Raw genomic sequence first — 11,016 nt, forward strand, 5'->3', positions numbered from 1 at the left:
TCAAATATTATCTTTAAATATTGTACTAGATAAGAATTTCATACATAAATAATGTAATAATAATTTAATAATTTAAATATCTCATAATATTAAAATTTTTAAAGTATATATAAAAACTTTACAAATATTCAGTTAAATATTAATATATAATTGAATAATTTAATAAGACATATTTTAAATTTTTCAATTTTACAATGTAAGAATTTTTAGCTACATAGAAGATTATTTATATAGTTTGTAAAATACATTTTGTAATGCATAAAGATTTATCCATATTCAGAAGTGACTGTCAAGCTAAAGTTTTTTCCTATAACATAAGTGCTATGATACCAAATTCTCGTATCTAACAAGACAATATCTCCAGCATAAACAGTAAAATTAAAACGAGTACAAACATTATCACATTCTGGAGTTGGAGCAACACTCCATGTTTTATTACCTATAATTTGCCCTTGCCACATTAAACGCGATATGTAATCTAGCTGTAAAAATGAATCAAAATCTGTAATTAATTAAAAAATAATTGAAAAATAAATCCACAAAATTATTGTTATTATACATACATGCATTATGGCACCTTCTTCATATCCTAAAAAAACATAATTGGAATAAGGAACCTCTGCATCCTCTGGTAAAAAATGAGGAAGATTGTAATATTGTTTCATGATATCTAAAATCTGAAGGTGACAATTTTTCCAACCAACATACCAAGGATCTTCATCATTAAGTTGCATAGCTCTTTTTTCATTCATAGCAAAAACATCACGTAAATTAGTGAAATTACTTTTAAAATGTAAGAATTGACATTCATCTACTGAATCATAAGCACCATCAATATTTTCATATAAATCTTTGAAAAATTTCCAGCTAAATACTTTTGAAGCTGGCCAATTACTTGCAGCATGTTTTATTATCATAGGTATAGAAGAATAAGCATATTGTTTGAATTCTTCTCTTGTTAAATTTGATAAGATCAATGCTGAAGTAACATCCCGACAATAATCACAATTTGATATTGGTCTTGTAAATTCCCATATCAAATAATTATTTGGTATTAAACATCTAGTTCCTCGAATATTTTTGATTATATCAAAATATAAATATTTAAAAAGTATGCTTAAAAATATTGGTGTAAAAAAGGTAAAAAAAATTTTTTTAAAACAAACATAATCTGAGATATACTTTTTTTTATATTTTGCATTATTTTTTATACTTGCAGATTTAAGTTCTGCTAATGATGCACCTTGTTCCAAAAAGCTCTCAGTTAAAGCTACAAATGCTTTTTGTATATCTTCTAAAGTATTATTACTTTCTTTCATTATAATAATTTCAATAAGTATTCAGTATTTAATATAAATTTAAATAATTATTAAGAAAAATAAAGAAAGAGAGAAAAATATTTTATATTTTTTTTTTTCTATCATCAATTTCCATGGTATTTCATTGCTGATTTGTTCATTTATATTTTGATTACTTTTATATTTCAAATTGATAAGAAAATTAATCTTATCAATAATTAACAATTAATAATTAATTACTTTTCAACACATTTTCTTAAAATTAATTTTTTTTCACACTTTGTTTAATCGTATAATCACATTTCATTTATTAATATTATTAGCATTAAAATTTGTGCTATAGAGAAAACATTCGATTATATGGAAAATGTTTATTACATATGTTGGTTAGAAATATATTCATATTAATAATAGTGAATTGACGTGGTATTTTATTATCTATACGAAATATGAAAATGACGTTCGAAGAAAAATAAAAAAATGACGTTAATTTAAATAATATTAATGATATAAAAAGAGATTGCCACAAACTATACATACTATATATATACATTATCTTACATATAGAACATCATTTGTGTAACACATACAAATACTATTTTAAACCTTGAACCGTTTAAGTAAAACATTTCACAAGAATGTGAAAGTTTATAATTAATTCTGATTCAAGGATTTTCCAAATAATTCTTACATTTATTTATATCCAATAAAGTGCATGAGTTTACTTAGCTTTGAATAATTTAAAAATTTAATAGAAAACTTCTTATTCACATATCTATTGGATAAATATGAATAGATTTAAATATTCTTTAATTATACAAATAATAAACCCAAACTTTACATTTTTGAAATTACATATTTGATATATTTAAATTAACAAATACTTTAATATATAAAATTAATAATAAATATTTGTTTTAATTGAACTTATATATAAGTAAATGAAAAAAAAAAAAAACAATACAATAAAGAAGAAAATTGTTTATTTTTTATCAAATCACACAACATGATGTACAAGTCTTATTTTAAATGGACATTGAATTTTTCAAATGTGCAAATAGTTATGAATTTCATATAGATATTATAATAAATACAAGTTTGATTTGTTGTTTTCAAATTCTCATTTTTTCAGTTGTACATGTTATACAGTATAAAACCTAATTTACAGCAGTTATAATACTAACGTTATGTGATAATTTACGCTCGTCGAGATATACAGTCCACTTGAATTTTAGAATATAATAAAATTTTGATATAATTCATATTTTTCTAAACAATTTTTTGTCTTATATGTAGGCCAATATCAAGACGTGTGCAATTATATTTTGACAAATTCGTTGTTTTTTAATCGAACATTGCTATTATTACATTTTTTATTCATATAAAATGCGGACTATATTTCTTGATAACTTAATTTATTGCAATTTGATGAATGCTATTTATAATTCGTATTCTTTAATTCTTTTTTAATTAAGTCAAATTAATTTGCAACAGTTTTGTCTTTAATGTAACATTTAAGAAAATAAATTTATAAAAATATAAAACAATTCATTTTTTTGAATATTTAAATTATTATAATTTTAATCTATATATTATATTTAATATTGTTAAATATAGTAAAAGTTGAATTATTTCTCGACGAACTTCAAAAGATTGTAAATGCAACATCATAACTTCTTTCTTCACTTCCTCCTATAAATGTAATTTTACAAATATTTCACTTTTATTTTTAAAATTTAAGTTTTCCTATTTAAATAAACAAAAAAGATGAAATGCTTTTATCTGGTCTTTTAAATGTCAATTCTTTTTTTTCTTAAAATAATAAAACATTTTTTTTAATATAAATATATTTTTGTAAGAATCAAAAAGCCTTTGTTTATTAAAATGATAATTTTTTTCCCTAGCATAATAAAATGTTTTTTTTTTAAATATAAACATATTTTCTTTTAAAACTTAAAAAAACTTATTATATTTACAAATCTTACATATGATTCAGAGAAATCAAGAGAGAAAAGTTACAGTTACAGTATTAATTCAATATATTAAAAAATGTTAATAATAATAATAAATCCAAAAATCACAATATCATATAAACATTTTTTAAAGAAATTACGATTTTAAAGTATATTTAAATACAAGTCAATTTCTATAAAATAATTTTACCATTATTTTTAACAAAATTAAAAATTATCTAAGAAAATTTCCTTAATAGAATATTTTTATTAGAACATATCAATTATTATCCAACGCAAAATAAGTTACTTACTGTTAAAAATGTGTGACTAGTACAGTCGTGTTTGTATCAATGCTTACACCTGATTACGCTTTGTTTTTGAAAAGACAGAAATTTCCTTCAATATTTGATCAGAAGTAGCACCACTTGCCAAGAATAGCATCTTTTATAGCCGATATATATTGCGCAGGAACCCAATATATCCAATATCTCGAAGCCTCAGTCGTGCCTAGTTGTATAGCCTAAAATTTAAAAAAATATTTACGTAAATCATTTGCTTTTATATTAATATTCCAGATATTAATAAAATATTATAAAACTCGAACTTAATATTTCAAGTAGAATAGAATAATTTATAATAATGTAATTCTGAAATTATGAAATTAACAAACCATAATATGATATTCTGGATGATCATGTATTGGTTCACTGTGAACACCTTTTATGGAATTCATAGGTATTTTATCTGTTCTTTCTTTTGTACCAATCCAAAGCTGATCTTGTTCCAATTTAAATGTTAATCTAACTTTACCACCAGATTTATTTAACATGCCAGCCAATGGAAATTCTGGTAGTGGTTCCTAGAATTAAATTAATTATAATATAATACTAATAATTAATTTAATAATATAGACATAAAAATTATTATTTTAATTAATATAAATAAATCTTACCTTACTATCTAATATACCAGGCATCACATCATCTGGCATACCTTTATCTAATACTTTCCTATGCATTTTCTGTTGAGATAAAGGTTCCTTATTTGTAGTGGAAGCAGCTTCATCTGATAAGTCCTGCTTTGTTGGAATTGAAATGGCTAATACATCATCTAATTTTGATCCTACTACCATAACTTTGGCACCTTAAAATTATTATTATAATAAAAAATATATATTAAAAATCAATTTTTTAAATTATTTTTTTAAGAATAAAATTTTATCATATTATAAAAATTACCTTTTGTGACACCCAAACTTCTTAATGTTTGTTCATCTTTGGCTAATCCTTTAATCATAACTTTTTGCATAGCTTGAGGCACAGATATGATGTTTTGAAGATGAGCCTTTAATTCTGCCACTGTACCATCAAGTGGAAAATTTACATTAATCCTTTGCTTATTATAAATTACTTTGAAGTCTATATTCTCTTGGGGTGGATCTTGCGAGGTAGTTGCAATATTACTATCTGTTTTTTGTATATCTTGAATCTCATATTTTGATGTTGAATCTTTTGTTTCTATCAATAAATTTTCATTAGAATTTGTGTTTGACACTAATTCAGTATAAGAAGTTGAGTTACAAGAGTTGTCGTTGCTTTCACTTTTTGCAGCATCTATAAAATATGAAAAATTTAATGTATATATTTCAAATATATATTTACATTATTATATCAAATATAATATAACTTCATGTAAATAAGAATACAGTTATTTTTAATAAAAATAATTAGTAGAGTATAAAAAAAAATAAAAATTCAAAAATGGTGTAAATTATAAAAGAAAAAATTTTATGAATGAGAAGGTTATGTTTAGAATGACACATATTAATGAAAAACAGGAAAAACACAAATCATTAATAAAATTAATAGATGTCGAATACTATATTTTTTAAACAATTTAAAACTAAATTTATAAAAAATTCTATGAAAATAATGATTATTTTCACGAAACTAATTCAATATATACAATTGTTCACTGTAATATTTTATAATATAATTTTTTCGGAAAGTAGATATTAATTATACTTAAAATAATTAAAAACAAATATAAAAAACAATGATGAAAGATATTTATTGAATAAAAATTATTAATAAAAACACGAAAATCGTCAAGTTAGCACGTACCGACGTACTCCATGATGAACTGTATTTCATTGACCAATCAAACTATTGCAGGATCCGTTGCAGTTCCTGCCATTCGTATTTACTCTGATCTTTGGAATGACTTTCAAATTTTCAAATATGTTCTAAAAATGTAAAACGAAAATACTTTCTTTATTTAAATTTAGCTTCAATTTAATGTAACATAATAAAATCTTTATCATTTAAATCATCAGAAATTTTTTAATTTTATATATAAAAAGATAATTATATATACAGGGTGTTAATATAATCCGCTAATATTCGTGGAACTTATCTTCGGAAAGTTGATTTTAAAGACCAAAACAAATATAAAAGCTGATATATGTAAATAAGTACAAGAATATCAGTTTTGAGGTTTATTTATTAAGTTATAAGAAATTGAAATTTGAGTTAGATAAAGCGAGACAGATAGATCAAGTAGAATTTTATTTTCGTCACATTGCTACTTCTCTATCTTCGTTTTACTTTATCTAATTTAATAATAACAAAAATTATTTATAATTTAATAAATAATTCTTAATTTGATTTTTTTGTATCAACATTTATATTTGTTTTATGATTTCTAAAAATCTACTATATTAATGAATATTTTAATGTTCTCTAATATATAAAAATATATAAAATGTAAATATGTATTAAAAAAATATATTGTAATTGCTCATTAAGAATATTTAGTTTAATATATAATTTTAATTACAAGTTTCAATAGAAAATTTATTGTTCATATTTATTGTAATTATGATTATGAATAAATAAATTCTCAAATATTTTTTTTAATATTTGATTTATTTTTTCAGAAATTAATAATTATTTGATATAATTATTTCAGATAAAAATAAAATTTCATATATTTTTTCATTTTATTAATTTTTACCATAAATTTTGAAATATTATGTAATCATTTTAAATCCTCTATGTCCAATATATGCTTATATATTTTTTTTTAAAACAATATTAGATGAAGTTAATGTGTACAGGTTAAGTTTTTGTTTTTATAGATTTTATTTTGTTACAAGTACGACAAAGAAAGTTTTCATTAAACAAATGTTTATTTTTATTTTATTTTTTAATCTTATTTTCTTTTATACATATTATTTAAAAATCTTATAATTTTTTATATTAGATATTAGTTAAAATATACTATTCTATTTAAAAAACTTTATTTTTGATATTATAAAACAAAAAAAAAATTTTATCTAAAATGATAAAGTAGATAATTTTAATTACCAATAATCGGTATATTTGATAAATTTTAAATTGTAAATTCATATGATGTAAGGTGGCGTAGTAATCAGAAATCGCCATCTTGTGCACCACATGACCTCGTTGCCGTGTCCCGTGACCAGCTCACGTGAATTTTGACAAATTCAAACGTTTTTGGTAGAAAAAAAAATGGATATTTTGGAGCAGCATCTCGAACAACAGGATGTCAGGTAGTGTTTATGTTAAATATCGACTGGCTGATAATGCGAACACCTATCCCTCCTGTTTCGCTCGAGGTCTCCTCAAGGTCATCACGTAGTGCACAGTGCGCACTTACAAGACTTAGGACAACGGTCGTGGAAGTAATAGGCATAGACGTAACTCTAAAGATAATTTACATATCCATTCTTCAATGTACTTATGTTTGTTTTACAGTACTGTTAACGCAAAGGATGACGGTGGCACAGGAATTGTTATTGAAGAAGCGGAAATCGTAGACTGCGAAGGTAAATATATTTTTGTCATGAACATTTAAAAATATGTTTTTCAAAAATTGTTAATTTACATATGATTGATAATTAATTATATTTACTAATTATTATAAATATATAATTTGAAATATGAATTTTTTGTAGGAGAAACTGTTGCAGAAGATGGAATGCGTTACCAAGAAGCACTTGCATATAGAGTAGTTCAAGTAAATGGAACTACTGCTGGCAATGAAATAGAACTGCCAGTCACTCAACCAGGAAATAACACTGTACAGGTCCTGACATCCCCATTAAATGGTCAGTTTTACGTTATTGGAAATGCTAATGATGTTTTCACAACTGCACAAGCTTCTAGATCATTGGTTCCTAGAACCACTACTTTACAAATAGAAACACCAAGGAATTGTACCACTGTATTAAAGAAGGTAAATATCTTGTTTATTTTTTAAAAAGTTTTGAAATCTCTTTTGATTAATATGTAATATTTTAGAGAGATGATAGAAGAAGAGCCACTCATAATGAAGTTGAACGTCGACGAAGAGACAAAATAAATAATTGGATTGCAAAATTGGGAAAAATTATTCCTGAATGCAATGCAGCTGCAAATGGAAGTGGTAGTGGTAGTGGTGAAGGAAAGGCAAATTATGAAACTCAGGTAATAAATTAAGAAATTAAATTTGTGATTTTAAAAATATACATATAAAGATAGTAATACTTTTATGGATTTCTTGTGCAGAGCAAAGGAGGAATTTTGTCAAAAGCTTGTGAATATATAACAGAATTAAGAGCAGCCAATCAGGGATTGGGACAATGTTTACGTGATAACGAAAAACTACGACAAGAAATAACTGCTTTGAAACAACTTGTTGCGCAATTGAAACGTGAGAATCTTCAACTCAGATCACAAATCTCGCCCTCTACAGGAACGAACGTTGACGTTTGAATCCTTAAAGTTGTTAGTTTATAATATATTGCTTTTTTTTTGTAAATATTAGGATATATGACCTGATCGATGATTAAAAAAAATATTTTCTCTTTGGTTTCATGGGAACCAAAACAAATTTCATTACACTGAAATTATACAAATTCTTTGAAATATTGGTCTTAATCGGTATGGTCATAATTACCGTCATAACTTTGTATACCTTTATGCTACTCTATTTGATTTTTAAATAACGTGATGTGAATATAGCGTCATTTGTTTTATCAAATTATATTTGTTTTTTGATTAAATAATTTGATTAAATATTGAAATGTTATAATCTTAATATATTCATGAATACACTATGGGTAACAATTCATAATTATATAATGATGTCAATGAAGTTGCATCTATTCGTTCGTTGCATAAAACTTATGAAAAAAAATTTTATTTTTATGTATGCATGAGTGCGTTGGATCGAATTACCTCGTGTATCTTGAACGAGCCAAGGCTGTGAATATTAAACATTGATTTGAATTTTTCGGATGTGCAATTTTAAATGAACTAATTAAAATTAATTTAAAAAAAAAGAGAATAGACAAAACAGTTTTATTATAATATAATTATGATGCAAAGTATGACGACTGAATCTTTACAAATATCATTAAATATTTTTTATTTTTAATACTGTTTTCAGAAGTATAGAATGCATATTTCATAAAAAAAAAAAAAAATAATCTAGGAACTGAGAATGTAAAATAGATTAATCGTACACGTATAAATGTGTATATATATTTATATATGTATATATACATGTGTGTGTACATATGCATATACGAACACATATAGCAATAAACATATTTTTTTCAACCCATAATTCTAAACGCTGAATAAAAATGCGTTGGAATAATTGAAAGAATTAAATATTGATTTGTAATATATCGTTAATGTACATACCGCGAAGGTTATTGTTATATTATATTATATTATTATTATTATTATTATTATTATTATTATTATTATTATTATTATAATTATTATTATTAAAATGAAATTTATCGAAATATTAGTATTTTTATTTAACCATTAACAATTTTAAATAAAATTTGATTTTTTTATGCGTAATATTTATTCGTTTTTTACATATGATACAATGGAAATGTCGAAGTTATTGGAACACTGTTTCTTTTTAACGATAAAAGATCTTGCATTTTAATAATTTTAACACTTTGACACTTTTTTTTTAAACTTTTAGACCATATTTCAACGTTTAAAATAACATCTACTTTTATGTAACGTTTGTATTCGTCACTTAACACGTTTACATAATACACTATTATAATACAATATTTAATACTCTTTAATTCCATTCCTTTGTAAAAAGCTACCACATCAGCCCATGCTACAACAAAGTAAAAAGCAATTATTTTCTTCTTTTCAAGAGAATAACAATGTATGGATGAATGGGAAGCTTCTTACGATATTTTTACTTTAACTTTGCATACATACAAAAATTCCTTCATAAAAAGGAATCTATTTATCTATATAAACAGATTCTTGCATGATTGAATTCCATTCGCGGAAAATAAAATAATCGGAAGCTTAATTCGCCAGACATCACATCATTTATCCCAACAATTTAAAATAATTACATATAGATTCATTCCATATATGAATTAACTCATTATAGTACTTAATAATTATAGTACTTAATATAAATGTTTGTTGAAATTGGAAATACATTTAAGGATGTCCTATAACTTTATTATATATATTGGCTTAACGTCATGAATGAGTTTTTTGTTTAAATATTAGGTTTATACACATAAATTTATAGTGGATTTTATATTTGTAATTTTTTTTATATACAATTTTTTAATAATTCTTGAAAATTAATATAACTAATTAATGTGTAATATATAATTACAAATGTTATATTTTGTTTCAGTAAATCCAGGACATCCTTAAATGACCAGCATAAGATTCCTGAACATAGAGAACTTAATTTATATAAATGTTTTTGAAAATTAATCTTCTAAATTTCTAAATGCCTGTTGAATATCTTCATGTAATTGATCAAAATCAGCTCTAATTTTTGCTTCACCATCTTGTACTGGATCCTAAGATAAAAAAAAAAAAACATAATTTACATCATAGATTTTAAAATGAAAAAATAAAATTATTCTAAGGACAATATTTACCTTGAATTTCATAGAACTCAATTGATAAAGAATATTGTACATGCTATCCTTAATGACATTCCATGTTATTTTATTATCTGATTGTGCCGTAGATTCAACTGCATGTCTTGCCATATCGTAAAATGCGATCATGTTTCGTAACATTCCGACAGTTTTATAAAATGGACAAAAACGATCATATGGCGAATAACTGTATAATAAATAAAAATAGAAATTAATATATATGATCAAAAATAATTATAATAAAAAAATAATTTATACCTGTTCTGTTGCAAAAAATCATCTTTTAAGAGTTTCGCAACTTCTAAAGTAATTTTATCCGTCTCCGCAAGAGAAGCTTTACCGACTAATTGTACAATTTCTGATAAATCTTCTTCCTCCTGTAAGATTTCCTTTACTTTCGTTCTCAAAGGAACGAATTCTGCAAAATTTTTATCGTAGAAATCATCTAAAGCTCGAAGATATTTACTGTATGAAATAAGCCAATTAATTGATGGAAAGTGTTTACGTTGTGCAAGTTTTTTATCAAGACCCCAGAATACCTAAACAATGGAGAGAAAATAATAATGTAAGAAAAATGATGTAAAAATAGATATTAACTCAATTAGTACCTGTACAATACCCAAGGTTGCACTAGTAACAGGATCAGAGAAATCACCACCTGGTGGTGATACAGCACCTACAATACTGACAGAACCTTCTCGATCGGGATTACCTAAACATTTCACTCTGTAAACAATATATAATGTTTTCAATAATATAACTAATTAATATATATGCATAAAATATGCAGAAAATTAAAATT

General features: G+C 23.7%; 4 protein-coding genes across 6 annotated transcripts in view; 1 reads left to right on the forward strand and 3 right to left on the reverse strand.

Annotated features, from left to right (window-relative positions):
* Positions 1 to 49: 49 nt before the first annotated feature.
* Positions 50 to 1,883, reverse strand: LOC102672593. Its single transcript, XM_006625045.2, has 2 exons — positions 564 to 1,883; positions 50 to 482 (listed from the first exon to the last, which is right to left on the reverse strand). The coding sequence occupies exons 1-2, from the start codon at positions 1,317 to 1,319 to the stop codon at positions 267 to 269; spliced, it is 972 nt and encodes a 323-aa protein (XP_006625108.1). The 5' UTR covers positions 1,320 to 1,883; the 3' UTR covers positions 50 to 266.
* A 701-nt stretch (positions 1,884 to 2,584) lies between these two features.
* Positions 2,585 to 5,651, reverse strand: LOC102672734 (ubiquitin domain-containing protein UBFD1-like). Of its 2 annotated transcripts, XR_422937.2 has the most exons (6): positions 5,377 to 5,651; positions 4,492 to 4,866; positions 4,206 to 4,396; positions 3,924 to 4,112; positions 3,565 to 3,773; positions 2,585 to 2,990 (listed from the first exon to the last, which is right to left on the reverse strand). XR_422937.2 is itself a non-coding variant. In XM_006625046.2 (5 exons), the coding sequence occupies exons 1-5, from the start codon at positions 5,387 to 5,389 to the stop codon at positions 3,663 to 3,665; spliced, it is 879 nt and encodes a 292-aa protein (XP_006625109.1). In that variant the 5' UTR covers positions 5,390 to 5,651; the 3' UTR covers positions 3,225 to 3,662. The 2 variants fall into 2 exon arrangements, 1 of the variants encoding a protein (XP_006625109.1); XM_006625046.2 differs by lacking the exon at positions 2,585 to 2,990 and having other exon boundaries at positions 3,225 to 3,773.
* Positions 5,652 to 6,675: 1,024 nt separating this feature from the next.
* On the forward strand, positions 6,676 to 8,600 carry LOC102672908 (upstream stimulatory factor 1-like). 2 transcript variants are annotated; one of them, XM_006625047.2, is made up of 5 exons: positions 6,676 to 6,827; positions 7,033 to 7,103; positions 7,233 to 7,513; positions 7,579 to 7,743; positions 7,825 to 8,600. In XM_006625047.2, exons 1-5 carry the CDS (start codon positions 6,787 to 6,789, stop codon positions 8,029 to 8,031), a joined length of 765 nt encoding a protein of 254 aa, XP_006625110.1. In that variant the 5' UTR covers positions 6,676 to 6,786; the 3' UTR covers positions 8,032 to 8,600. The 2 variants fall into 2 exon arrangements, with proteins under 2 accessions (XP_006625110.1, XP_006625111.1); XM_006625048.2 differs by having other exon boundaries at positions 6,681 to 6,959.
* A 519-nt stretch (positions 8,601 to 9,119) lies between these two features.
* LOC102673131 (V-type proton ATPase catalytic subunit A-like) overlaps positions 9,120 to 11,016 on the reverse strand; it is a 4,804-nt gene continuing 2,907 nt past the window's right edge. The window contains 4 exon segments of the mRNA XM_006625049.2: positions 9,120 to 10,130; positions 10,212 to 10,401; positions 10,473 to 10,753; positions 10,823 to 11,010. Of these exon segments, the coding sequence (XP_006625112.1) occupies positions 10,038 to 10,130; positions 10,212 to 10,401; positions 10,473 to 10,753; positions 10,823 to 11,010 (752 nt within the window). The 3' untranslated portion in view covers positions 9,120 to 10,037.

Source organism: Apis dorsata, unplaced genomic scaffold (assembly GCF_000469605.1).
Source record: "Apis dorsata unplaced genomic scaffold, Apis dorsata 1.3 scaffold_1241, whole genome shotgun sequence".
NCBI lineage: Eukaryota > Metazoa > Arthropoda > Insecta > Hymenoptera > Apidae > Apis > Apis dorsata.

Bases quoted from the DNA above. Each gene is read 5' to 3' on its own strand.
- LOC102672593 (XM_006625045.2), bottom strand. From the start codon at position 1,319: ATGAAAGAAAGTAATAATACTTTAGAAGATATACAAAAAGCATTTGTA. The intron at 483-563 runs GTATGTATAATA...TCATTTTTACAG, and splicing joins AAGAAGGTGCCATAATGCAT to CTAGATTACATATCGCGTTT.
- LOC102672734 (XM_006625046.2), bottom strand. The intron at 4,113-4,205 runs GTAAGATTTATT...ATTTAATTCTAG, and splicing joins CTGGTATATTAGATAGTAAG to GAACCACTACCAGAATTTCC. The intron at 3,774-3,923 runs GTTTGTTAATTT...TTTAAATTTTAG, and splicing joins ATCCAGAATATCATATTATG to GCTATACAACTAGGCACGAC.
- LOC102672908 (XM_006625047.2), top strand. From the start codon at position 6,787: ATGGATATTTTGGAGCAGCATCTCGAACAACAGGATGTCAG. The intron at 6,828-7,032 runs GTAGTGTTTATG...TTTGTTTTACAG, and splicing joins CTCGAACAACAGGATGTCAG to TACTGTTAACGCAAAGGATG. The intron at 7,744-7,824 runs GTAATAAATTAA...TTTCTTGTGCAG, and splicing joins AGGCAAATTATGAAACTCAG to AGCAAAGGAGGAATTTTGTC.